Genomic DNA, 10,783 nt, shown 5'->3' on the forward strand with positions numbered 1-10,783 from the left:
CCCGCTAGGTGAGTGAATTTCTGTAAGAAATACATAACGATTGTCTTGTCACAGTCAATAAACGAAACTGAAATTCTCACATTGATGCAGACAATGAACTCTCTTCCTCAACTATAAGTATTTGTCTTGCTTGTCATTTCAACAGCATACCAAACTATCTCTTTTACTTTGATTACTACTTCCACATTGACATTCTTCATAATGGCCTCCGATATGAACAGCACTCATGTTCCCCAAGAACCATCTTATATCACCGATATCAAGGTGTACCACAATGGGCTTCCTGGTAATTTCCGAGTCGAGAGCGACAGCCTAGATGTCCGTTTGAAAGCTACAGTTGACTCACGTGGCAAAATCTCCGATATCGAATTCAAGCACCGTAATGGAGAGCAGATAAGGAATGGGATATTTACTGATAGGCGGGGAAGCCTTTACTTTACGGGAGATGCTCGCCTTGCGCAAATTGTTATTGTAGTCATGGGAATTGCTTGTGAGGCAGTCCGTGTGCCGGAGCGAGTTTCTATCATGGTGAGTCCTGAACTTGATGGTTGATAAATATGGAGAATTGGAAACCTCGTTCGGGATATCATTTAATATTCACTAAGGTATTCACTAATAAAACTACATTTCAGAAAGCAACATTTTCTATGAGATAGGAGTGGCGGAAGGCTTGAGCTTGAGATATAGATAGATAATAGCACAAGATATCTTTGTTTGTAAAGACGATGGAAACTTCACGCCAGCAGTATAGGCGTGAAAACTACTGCCTTTGTGCTGATCGATAATCTTGCCAAGATATCCATTAAGTTTTTCTCATGAGAACCGAGGTACATTTATCCATCGTCGCTTGTGTTTAACTACAGCTATGAAGGCGTTTCAGACGTGCCTACACAGTTTTGAGAATAAATTGCTAGGTAGTTTCTATTTGCATCCTTCGGAATATAGCCCATTCTCGTTATCCAGAGTCTACTCGGACGTGAATAGCTTCTCCGTACTACATTCCCTGATGCTTAACTCGATGCCAGTCAGCTCCCCACCAACCATAGTTCCCATCGTGCTGAGCCTCCGGTGACTGGCACTTTGTTTCGGATCATGGGCTGATGTTATCGGAGAAACTAACAGTGAACCCATCGACTGGCTAGTACTAAATTTCGTGTACCATAGTTTCGTGGTTATCAACATTACGCCTCGGGCAAAGCTCTGAAAACATGGTCTCATTGTCATAATTGCGGCGACAATAACGGCAGTAAAGATCTCTGACATGGCGAGGGTGTTGGGAGTGGTATTGTACCCTGATAGTGTTACAAAAAACTCAAAAATTCAGAACACCTAACATACAATGCGGATCTGTTGTGGCCCCTGGGTTGGGCACATAGAGTAGAACTACTCGGGACGAAGCACAGGCCGTATGCCTACTCAGTCAGCGTGAAATGATGGCCACCAGAAGTGACCAAACTTACAATAGACCGACTGCGATAAGACCGAGGAACTGCCATGTTTCCTTGCGTCGATTTGTCTGCAGTAAAACAGGGAAAGGCATAATGACGAGGAGAACAGAGGTGATAACATTTATGTAGGCATTTGCCACACGGAACTTGTTATTGTCAATGCATTCACCTGTCACATCTTTGAGCCACGCCTTGTGTATTGGTCTGCATTGGAATGTTGATACCAGGGTGCCCGAGGTGTAGTAGGCGACGATGACACACATGAGGGCAAAGTTGCAGTATCGAGCCAACCTTATTCGCCACAAGATGGGGTCCTTGAAGATGCTCATATAGATCGTACAAATTGAGAGCTTTATGACACCGGCGGTGGCCTTGAAGAAAACCTGGTTCAGCCAGAAGCACTATTGTTATGAGCGGCAGAACAAGCAAGTTGAGGATAATGGTAAATACCTACGAGTTTTGGTGTGAGTGCGGCTTGGATTTCGGGCGGTAGATCGGCTTTGTGATATCCATATCCCCATCGGAAGTACGCTATTTGTTATTCAGCTAGAGGTAGTAAGGGAGACACGAAACTCACGGTCCAGGTTAAAGCCAGCAAGGCATAAGCTCAGACACTACATATCAATTATTATCGACGGTGCGCAAAAGCGGAAACAATATCTTACCAGACCAAGAACCAATAAATAATCTGATAGCACAATAACTCTCTTCCACACACGCCACGATATTCTCCATATAACCAGAAAGGTCGCAACGATTGGAAGTACAATCGTCACAGCCTTGAGTTGAGCCGAGTTATTGGGGCCCTGATAATACTCTGTCATGGCTGTTGAACAGAGTTGGAGCATGCATCGTTGACAGATGACAGATAGCAACGCGGGTATTCGGGGTAGGAGACATGTTTAATTCAACTATGGAAAAAATTTCCCAAAGCCATACGCCGCACAACCTAATGACGGGAAAACTAACCGACAATTCATTCAAGGCTGCCCGGCTTCGCTGCCATTATTAGATGTTCTATCGGCACACTCAAATTGCCAACGTGCCAGTTGGTTGACATCTTTTGCAGATGATGAACTTAAATGAATGAGAGCCGGGATAGTAATGAGAGAGAACGACAAGTATTAGGCAGGGACAAAAACAAGGGTGGCGCGTTGTTGGTAGTGTTTGTTGGTTCAAGGTTGTATACATGAAGGAGGCACAGTTCCCCCTTACATGGATAGTACCCACCATTGAGATTGATATTGTACCAGACCACTGTGGCCGGGTTCTAAACCAGCTCTTTGCAGTTATCAGATTTCTTTACTTAGGCAGTTGTAACTGCTTGGTGAATAGCTCATACGACTTAAAAACCATGATAACATAGCATATGTATAACAGGGGCTGTTGAGATACCTTGAGCCCCCTGTCATAAACATCTGCAAAGGGTTCAAAACCGTCACGTCCGTTAATTTCGCTTGTGGACTGCTGGTTCACGGTAAAAATAAGCCGACTACTACGCCGCTGGAAAAGCCTGCAGAATGAGAAATTCAAATATGGATTTCGGTCTCCTGCTACGGCACTTGTCCACCTATGGTTTACCAGAACATCATTTTTTGTATTGCTGACTCTTGAATTCTACTGAAATTATCAATCAACCTAGATAATGAGATATTAATACGAGTTTCAATTGAGCGTGAAATGTCTAAGTGATCGTAGCCAAGTATCTATGATGGAGGGATTGGCGTTATTTGCATCGCCAACTGGTGACCTTCTTGGGATCTCCACCAAGGTATGTCTGCGTCTTGGGATACAGACAATGTTTGCGGCGAAAGTCAACACCCTCAGTATACGTGTCGTTGATAAACTTGGTACCCGTAAGGCTCTCAGGGGCATTTCCCTTCTCGACCCACGCCACTATGGCAGCCAGCACATTATGCTCGGGATCAAAAGGGACTCCGGCTGCTGGAGCACCCCCACCCTGTCCTACAGCCCAGGCACCGGGACCTGTATTGCAGTGGAACATGCCCGATATGGGAAAGTAACGGTAGTAATCATGCAGATTGTGGTCGGCGGACGCCATGCGATTCCAAAAACGATGTGTGCTGAACTGCGTGATCTGGTTGTCCTGACCGCCGTGGTAGCTAAGAAGCTTACCGCCACGCTTCTTGAAAGCTGGAAGTGATTTGGGATAGGTGCGAATGTTGGAAGGGTTCAGTTCGTCGGCCTTTCGAACATCGTCAGAGCTGTAGGTACTGGCATCCCACTCCGGGTCGTTGTACACGGCGTAACGGAACCAATCCACCGAATAGTCAAAGGGCTTGCCAGCTAGGAGTTTGCCCACTGCCTGCAACTCGTTGCCAGGATTCATACGCGGGAAAATAAGTTTGCCGTTGGGATATTTGTATGGGGCGTAGATCATTTCCAGTTGCTTTATCTGGGCCGAATTAAGGCAGTTGCTAGTTTGAGAGCCTTTGCAGAGTAGTGTCTTGGGGTTGAAGATGCATTTTTCAGGAACCTCGATGATGCCATCTTTGACACCATCAATCTTGTCGCATTGTGCAAGAACTTCGTCATGGATGAGGCCACTCCAGGTGGTTAGAGGAATGTAGTTGTCAGAACTTGCATTGCCTGTAATGGTATAAAACATGGCTCTCTGTCCTTGAAGATTGTTAAAGTCGACGGCGGGACATCCAGCCACGATGCCGTCGTAGTCCTCGGGGTATGCCTCTGCGGCCTTGACTCCCATACGACCGCCTAGTGAACAGCCGATATAGTAGTTCTTCGCAGAAGGCTTACTGTAGAAGGACTTTATTATTTTCTTGGCCGATGCGGTACCAGTGTGAAGGCTTAGATGTCAGCTGTTGTGCTTGTGATGGATAGAGGCATACTCACGATCTGTAGGAAAAGTCCTCGATAACGTCGGGATTGTTCAACATGGTGATGGCTGTAGTGCCATTGTGACCATTGTTAGTACCCATTGTAGCAAAACCATTCGATGTACCATATCCAAGATCTTCATATTTGATACCTAGTCAATGTTAAGCTTAAATCTTGTAATGCACAGTTGGTAGAATGCTTACACCCATCAACGCCGCCATTGCCAGTAGCAAGATATCGATTTCCCTTCCACTCACGCGGTAACCATACCTCGAAACTGATGCTAGACCGTTTGGAAGTAGGGATCTGAAGAGCGATACGGCAGAGGTCGACCTTAACAAGTTGGGAGCGACGGTTGCATGACGGGACGTTATCGGATAAATCTAGTGTTGTATCAGCCGAGATGAATTCTTGGCGCGTCAGAGTCGAGTTGTCGATGAGTCTTGCAGGCTTGAAGGCCAGACATCTCTCGCGAAACGAGTCGCGGGAAATGTCGCACACAACTGTTGCAACCAACAAGCTGATGGCAACAAAATGCCAGTAGAGATATCTAGTCAATGCCATGTCGCCTGATCTCTCAATCGAGGTATGCCTAAATTGAGCCTTTGTCCTCTGAATCCATTCGAGTGTATCGAAGGGAGACGATGAAGGAAAAGCGAACAGAGATAAATCTCAATTGTTGTTGGTTATATAAAAAATGAACCCTGGAATCTCAGAGCCCCTCATATCAAGGATGGCCGGACATATGTACCACGTTCCCCGAAATTGGATGCGGAGAAACCACTACCCATGTATATCATTTCCCAAGCAAGAAGAACTCAAGTACCTAGTTTAGGTACATACGATAAAGTTACCTGTCAATTTCATATGTTGCCGCAATTGCTCACAACTTCAAGATTAGCTATTTTCTGCGATTATCTGTTGCAAAGAGATATTGTCGACCACATGGCCCAACCCTAGGTATTTGATACCTTCTCCGTAAGATCTTACCTCGTCCGTCAACAAATATCTTTCAACTCTATCTACTCCGCTCTAACCCTCAAGTATCTGACTCAACGCCATCTCCCATGTTCCTCGCCAGATAATTGACGCATATCCATCTCGTCGAAAGTAGGTGAAATAACAAGCCTCTCCTTTAGACTCGTTCCATAGGGTCATCGTTTCGAGGTTAGGCATCCTTTGTGAAGCGTGTACTGCCACCATCAAGAGGTCATCGGTCCTGTCGGGCTCATTCTTGCACATCGTTCGGGAGGTCAAAGTGAGAGACTTCAACTTGTCCCATCGCCGCAGTCCACACGCATCAAAGAAATGGCGAGCATCGACAAGAAATGAGATTGAAATGTGCCCTAGCTCTCGGCGTCTAGCGAATGCAGCTCCCACACCTGTACTCGGTTGACGAACCCGTTCCGGATTATATTGCACGTCAGGCCCTCGATCAAGTTGAAACAGGTCAAGAAAGTCCCTCCGCTTGGCGGGAACCTCGAACTTATCTTCGGCAGGAGCACCGAAATAACAGTCTTTGAACCAATGCTCCGAGTCGCTTGGGGAATAGGCGTTCAGCTCCAACGTCAGACGTCGTCCTTCGTGGGTCCACTTAGTGAGGATGGAGAACAATCTGGAGACTGCTGCGACTATGATACCGTTGTTCGAATAGGACTGTGTCAGTGACTCCCACTTTCGGCAAGCTCTACAAGTGTAGGTTGTGAGCTCTATGTTTAGCCAAATGTGATCAATCTGCGGCGTTGCTTCTTCAGAAAGCTGGTCCAGAAACACAAGACAACTTGGATGAAGCTTGAGGTGGCTAAAGTTCCTCTTCTGTAGGACTTGTTGCCATTCCTCGGATACAGATGCATAGACTCCTACTCCTGCGTCGAGCCATGATAGCCGGTCGAGGATACTATTGCGTATCTCGGGGGGCAAGGATAACCAGTTAAGTATAATAGGGCGAGGAATAGGCAGATGTAGCTAGTGAAACAGAAGAGTCAGACTAAGCTCTAGGATACAAAAATAAATAACTTGAGAAGTATGTTCAAAAACAAATAAACTGACCTATAAGTTTCTTCTCTAATGGTTTCAGTGGCTGACGTTACTGATATACCAAGAAAAGAAAATGGAAGAAAAGCCACGAATATGAAATAGAACACCAACATTATACATGCTTCTTTACACATTATGTATTATGACTCACCGCCACAGTTTGAAGGATAAACTTGGTATCAGACTTTGAAAATCGAAAAGAAACGATTTTCTTTTACTACTCCAACCCGAAATCTAAACCTTCTGGGGATCAAGGATTTCAGAACATGCAACATGATATTGATAACTTATTACACCACCCATCTAGGCGGTGTTACAGATTGAATGGGAACCTAAGTATACCTTTCTTGACTTGCTTGTCTTGCTATCAAGCTATGGCAGGTAGAGTCACTTTCATCTTCGAGGCGATTAGTGGCGGTAGTCTAGAGTACGTCTGACAGAAAGAAATCAACGCAAGTGCTCCTCATGAGTTGAGTGAAAACAAAACTATACGCGCCATGACAAAACAGGTTCATTTTGTCTGGAGTTTAGATACCTCAATGCCTTCTCGATAAACCTCATCAAATAATCTACATTTGTGTTACGATGAAACCCCCGGGGTCTCGTTCTAATCACACGCAGCACATTCGAAACTTCTGAATATTAAAACTCTCTTTTGGAACAACCTAGGTTCGGTTTCCTCCATTGCCAACCTTGCCGCAGGGACCATTACTGTAGACATAAGAACTTGGAGCGTCAGCTTTAGTAAAGTATGTTAAGGTTAACACCTGAGTGTTGCTGCACGTAAATCCTGTGCCTGAAGGAGTGTAGATCAAGCAGCTCGAAGAATCCAACCGCCATATAGTGAGTAGACAATCGGATTTCTTTTGACACAAAACACAGCAGTCATAAGCACTTTTAGGACCACTCGTCGGAGTACCGACGGTGTTCATGTTCCGGGTTGCTGATACGATGTTATAGCCGCCATTGGCAGTCATCAGCATGTTGCTATCACCACAGGCCTCATAATAAGAGTCGGCTGGAATGACGCTCTCGACCATCACTGATGTCATCTGTTAGTGCATTCCTATTAATCGAAGAGAATAAATACGTACCGATCTCAGTTTTAGTAGCTGTCTCAGTGCGATCGTCATACTCGGTAACAGTAGAGACCGTAGTTGTAAGTGATGTTTCAGTCACCTTGGGAGGGTACTGGGTCTCAACCGTAGTCTCGATTGATGTCACAACCTTGGTGTTCGTCTTTGGGTTGACAGTGACGCGGGATCCCTGAACTGTGACAGTGGTAACCTTGACTGTGGTGGTGGGGACATTCTTGACACAGTCTATGCGTTGGACATACTGAGGGTTAGATCCAAGACCGGGCAGGGAAATGTCTGATGAGGCTCTCTCTGCATGCGAGTTTCTAGCTTTGATTTTTGGTCGCCAGTCAGGGCCTTTAGCGACGACGAAACCTTGCGAGGCTTGGACAGTACTAGTAGTATACTTTGTGGTGGTGCTGGACGATATTGAAGTTGAGGTGGTAGTATGTAGTCGAACTTCATTCTTGGTTGTCGTATCTGTAAAAAAGATTAGTTAAGCTATGTCTCAGTCGTAGTGAGACAAAGTCCGTACCAGTCTTTGTTACAATAGCAGTCTCGACACCAGGATCAGCCTGTGTTGTTTCCGTAATAGTCTTGACAGTGGTGGAAGTAGTTGTCTTGGCCCTGGGCACAACCACGACGTTGACCTTGCGGATGACCTTCTTCTGGACTGTTACTTTATTATGAACGGTTGTGGTGGTCCGAGGGATTCTGCTTGCAGGGATACTCTGAGTTCCAAGCTTGCTTTGGCAGATCACATTTGAGGAAACAGCCAGACCCTCAGCGGCCAGAGCGAGGAGAAGCAGAGCAGACCGAAGAGCCACCATGTTGATGAACAAAGACAGATGAAATGGCAGTGGAGAATGATGGCCAAGACAGAAGGGATGATTATTGTAAGTGGGAAAAGACGGATTTAAAGTGCATCTTACGAGCTGGGAACAAAACTGCTCAGCTGGATAACCATGAGAGGCCTAGACCAGTATATTCCTTAAGCGATATTGAAATATTGACCTTAGCACACGATTTACAGTGGAACATGACCAAACTGATAATAGCAACATTTAGTATTATGCGCTAGTTCCCAATTGGTATCGAATAATCCTTGCAAGAGAAATTCTAGGTGCAGATGGATTGAAACGATTGAGTTCTAGACGCTCATAAAAACAAATATTAGTCAGTAGGCGAAAGCCGCTCGACGCGGTCGACTGGCAAAAGCGGGCGGTGAGCCAGCTGTTCTGTAATTTCTTTCCATGCAAAGTGTTGAAGATACTGGTGGTCTATATATCAATAGACCTGCTGTCCCGTATGTTACGGGATCGAATCCATCTCTGTTATCCAAGCATTCACTTGTGTAAATGACATGCTGTTTATGCCTAGTGGTGGGGAAAGAAGCTTTTGTAGATGGTTGATAGCGGAGAGTGATGGATGTTGTTGGCATCCTTTACTTGATTTATGGAACATCATGCTCAATTTGAGTGTGCGCTATTCCTCGACTACGTTTAAGCTACTTGACAATATGCCAACCGGTAGTATCCAACCTGATGCTATCACAGTGGGAGACGTATGTCTACACCTGTTACTAGTTGCACTTTCCGCAATAGCCGCATTCAGCATCACATGCAGCGTAATCACTCTGCTCATCACTGTCTGAGAGTGTTGCCATGAACTCTTCCCAACGTCCTGAGCCTTCCAGATTGAACTTCTCCTCATCCTCAACTCCCAACCAAGCCTCCCATTGCTTCCTCACTGGCTCCGACAAGACGTCTCCCCCGTCTGGCAATTGTTTTCGAATCTCAAGAGAGCCGTTCTTAGACCAGACTATCTCCAACTTGCCATCATTGGATCTTCGAGTGTTGTCAATGATGACGTGGAGGAGGGCAGCAAGGCGATTGAGACATGGCTGATTCTGATCTTGCCATTTTTCGATATCGGACTTGATATCCTTGATCTCGATATCGCTTTCCCGGAAGAGCCCTTTTTCGTGGTAGGCGAGGAGGAATTGCGGGATCTGGGATATCCACAAACGTTGGAGTTGGTCTCCGAGATGATCCTTCTTGCGGGTGTATACCGATCGTGTCTTCAAGTCAAAGATGCTGCTTTGGGGGATATTCTCGCCGCCTTCCAAAACGACAAGCTTGTTGCTGATGTTGACTGGTGAGTCACTGACGCCAATATCTTCAATCTGGTAAAGGCTATTTGCGTTGGAGGTTTCATCGTATGACTTGATGCGAATCTCGGGTTTGGACGGACCAAGAAACCCATCGCCTTCGAAGCGGACAAGTAGATCATAACCGGCGAACCGATAGGAAATGATTCTTTGGTGTGTCTTGGATCTCTTAGCTTCAGGACCCCAAGTAGTGTATGCCTCGGGAAAAGTGTGCCCAAATCCTCGAATATCCTCGATCGTCTGATCAGGCGCGTCCTCCCTACGAATGAGATGAACCGTGTCGCCAACTCTCTCGACGAGAATGCGAAAGCAGCGATCGAGGTCGACCCCTCTGGTAAAACGTAAAAGGTTTCCAATTGAGCTTCCGCATGCGACAATATTGACGGGCATGGACTCTGGATGCATCTTCATGACAGACACAATGGCAGGCTCCAATGGATGCTTGGGGTAAGAGGCGGCGTTGATGTCGCGATAGTAATCACCGGAATCTTGAGGCAGTTTGTTGGAGCCCTTGAGTGGTGTCCATCTGGGAGGTTCGCCTATAAATGTTAGACGTGTTTCTCAATTACGTGGTTCACGTACCTGGGATAATGATCTTGGGTGTTGAAGAGCTAACCCAGTTGTAGGATGCCACACATTGGACATTGTCAATCTCAGCGCGGACACCAGTGTCGGAGAGACTGTCCCTAGTGATGCGCTCAATCACATCTCCAAGCGGATGTGTTTTAGAGATGCCTGGTTTCTTTTCATCATCGGTTGAGAGGGAACCTCTGTTGCCTCTGTACCGTCGATGCATAGCGAAGACGGATGTGATCAATTTGGCGGGTGAGTAAGCAGAAAGTATGAATGGGACTGAAAATTTAAGAGTGAGAGATCAAAGTCTGAATTTAAACAGTTTATTGATACTGCCGACAGAAAAAAAAACAAGAATGGTGAAGGTGGCCGGCCTCTTGCATTAATTACACTTGCTGCGCAGTGTTGGCCAGGTGCGACCAACAGTGGGCTGTGAATGCTGGACATTGAGGCCTCCCAATCTGACCAACACAAATGAATCACTTGTGTACAATCATTTTGCAGGAAATAACTCATGCCTAAGAGCAATTAATTCTTTGATCATCGCTGTTGGTCGTAGCCCACATGCATTGATTGCCAACATCCCCCCACCATTGTTGCTGTGGGAGGCCCATCAACCC

At 46.0% G+C, this 10,783-nt stretch overlaps 4 protein-coding genes across 4 annotated transcripts; all 4 read right to left on the reverse strand.

The window, feature by feature from the left end:
• Window positions 1-966: 966 nt before the first annotated feature.
• EDB82DRAFT_571377 (uncharacterized protein) lies at window positions 967-2,293 on the reverse strand (the record flags this gene model as incomplete). Its single annotated transcript, XM_065609916.1, has 6 exons — window positions 2,114-2,293; window positions 2,026-2,062; window positions 1,903-1,979; window positions 1,461-1,849; window positions 1,339-1,359; window positions 967-1,144 (listed from the first exon to the last, which is right to left on the reverse strand). Exons 1-6 carry the CDS (start codon window positions 2,270-2,272, stop codon window positions 967-969), a joined length of 861 nt encoding a protein of 286 aa, XP_065465576.1. The 5' UTR covers window positions 2,273-2,293.
• A 698-nt stretch (window positions 2,294-2,991) lies between these two features.
• EDB82DRAFT_571378 (Tannase/feruloyl esterase) lies at window positions 2,992-5,040 on the reverse strand. The gene is made up of 3 exons (XM_025730617.2): window positions 4,511-5,040; window positions 4,323-4,458; window positions 2,992-4,276 (listed from the first exon to the last, which is right to left on the reverse strand). Exons 1-3 carry the CDS (start codon window positions 4,869-4,871, stop codon window positions 3,175-3,177), a joined length of 1,599 nt encoding a protein of 532 aa, XP_025589724.1. The 5' UTR covers window positions 4,872-5,040; the 3' UTR covers window positions 2,992-3,174.
• A 299-nt stretch (window positions 5,041-5,339) lies between these two features.
• On the reverse strand, window positions 5,340-8,250 carry EDB82DRAFT_532711 (uncharacterized protein; the record flags this gene model as incomplete). Its single annotated transcript, XM_025730615.2, has 4 exons — window positions 5,340-6,272; window positions 7,268-7,386; window positions 7,439-7,900; window positions 7,956-8,250. 4 exons carry the CDS (start codon window positions 8,248-8,250, stop codon window positions 5,340-5,342), a joined length of 1,809 nt encoding a protein of 602 aa, XP_025589722.2.
• Window positions 8,251-8,853: 603 nt separating this feature from the next.
• Window positions 8,854-10,702, reverse strand: EDB82DRAFT_486657 (uncharacterized protein). The gene is made up of 2 exons (XM_025730614.2): window positions 10,173-10,702; window positions 8,854-10,129 (listed from the first exon to the last, which is right to left on the reverse strand). The coding sequence occupies exons 1-2, from the start codon at window positions 10,384-10,386 to the stop codon at window positions 9,003-9,005; spliced, it is 1,341 nt and encodes a 446-aa protein (XP_025589721.1). The 5' UTR covers window positions 10,387-10,702; the 3' UTR covers window positions 8,854-9,002.
• Window positions 10,703-10,783: the final 81 nt, after the last annotated feature.

This window comes from Fusarium venenatum (genome assembly GCF_020744135.1).
Source record: "Fusarium venenatum strain MPI-CAGE-CH-0201 chromosome Unknown EDB82scaffold_1, whole genome shotgun sequence".
Lineage (NCBI taxonomy): Eukaryota > Fungi > Ascomycota > Sordariomycetes > Hypocreales > Nectriaceae > Fusarium > Fusarium venenatum.

Coding starts and splice junctions, on each gene's coding strand:
- EDB82DRAFT_571378 (XM_025730617.2), bottom strand. CDS start 4,871: ATGGCATTGACTAGATATCTCTACTGGCATTTTGTTGCCATCAGCTTG. Junction 4,459..4,510: donor CAATGGCGGCGTTGATGGGT/GTAAGCATTCTA, acceptor AACATTGACTAG/GTATCAAATATGAAGATCTT. Junction 4,277..4,322: donor GAGGACTTTTCCTACAGATC/GTGAGTATGCCT, acceptor CTGACATCTAAG/CCTTCACACTGGTACCGCAT.
- EDB82DRAFT_486657 (XM_025730614.2), bottom strand. CDS start 10,386: ATGCATCGACGGTACAGAGGCAACAGAGGTTCCCTCTCAACCGATGAT. Junction 10,130..10,172: donor ACCCAAGATCATTATCCCAG/GTACGTGAACCA, acceptor TAACATTTATAG/GCGAACCTCCCAGATGGACA.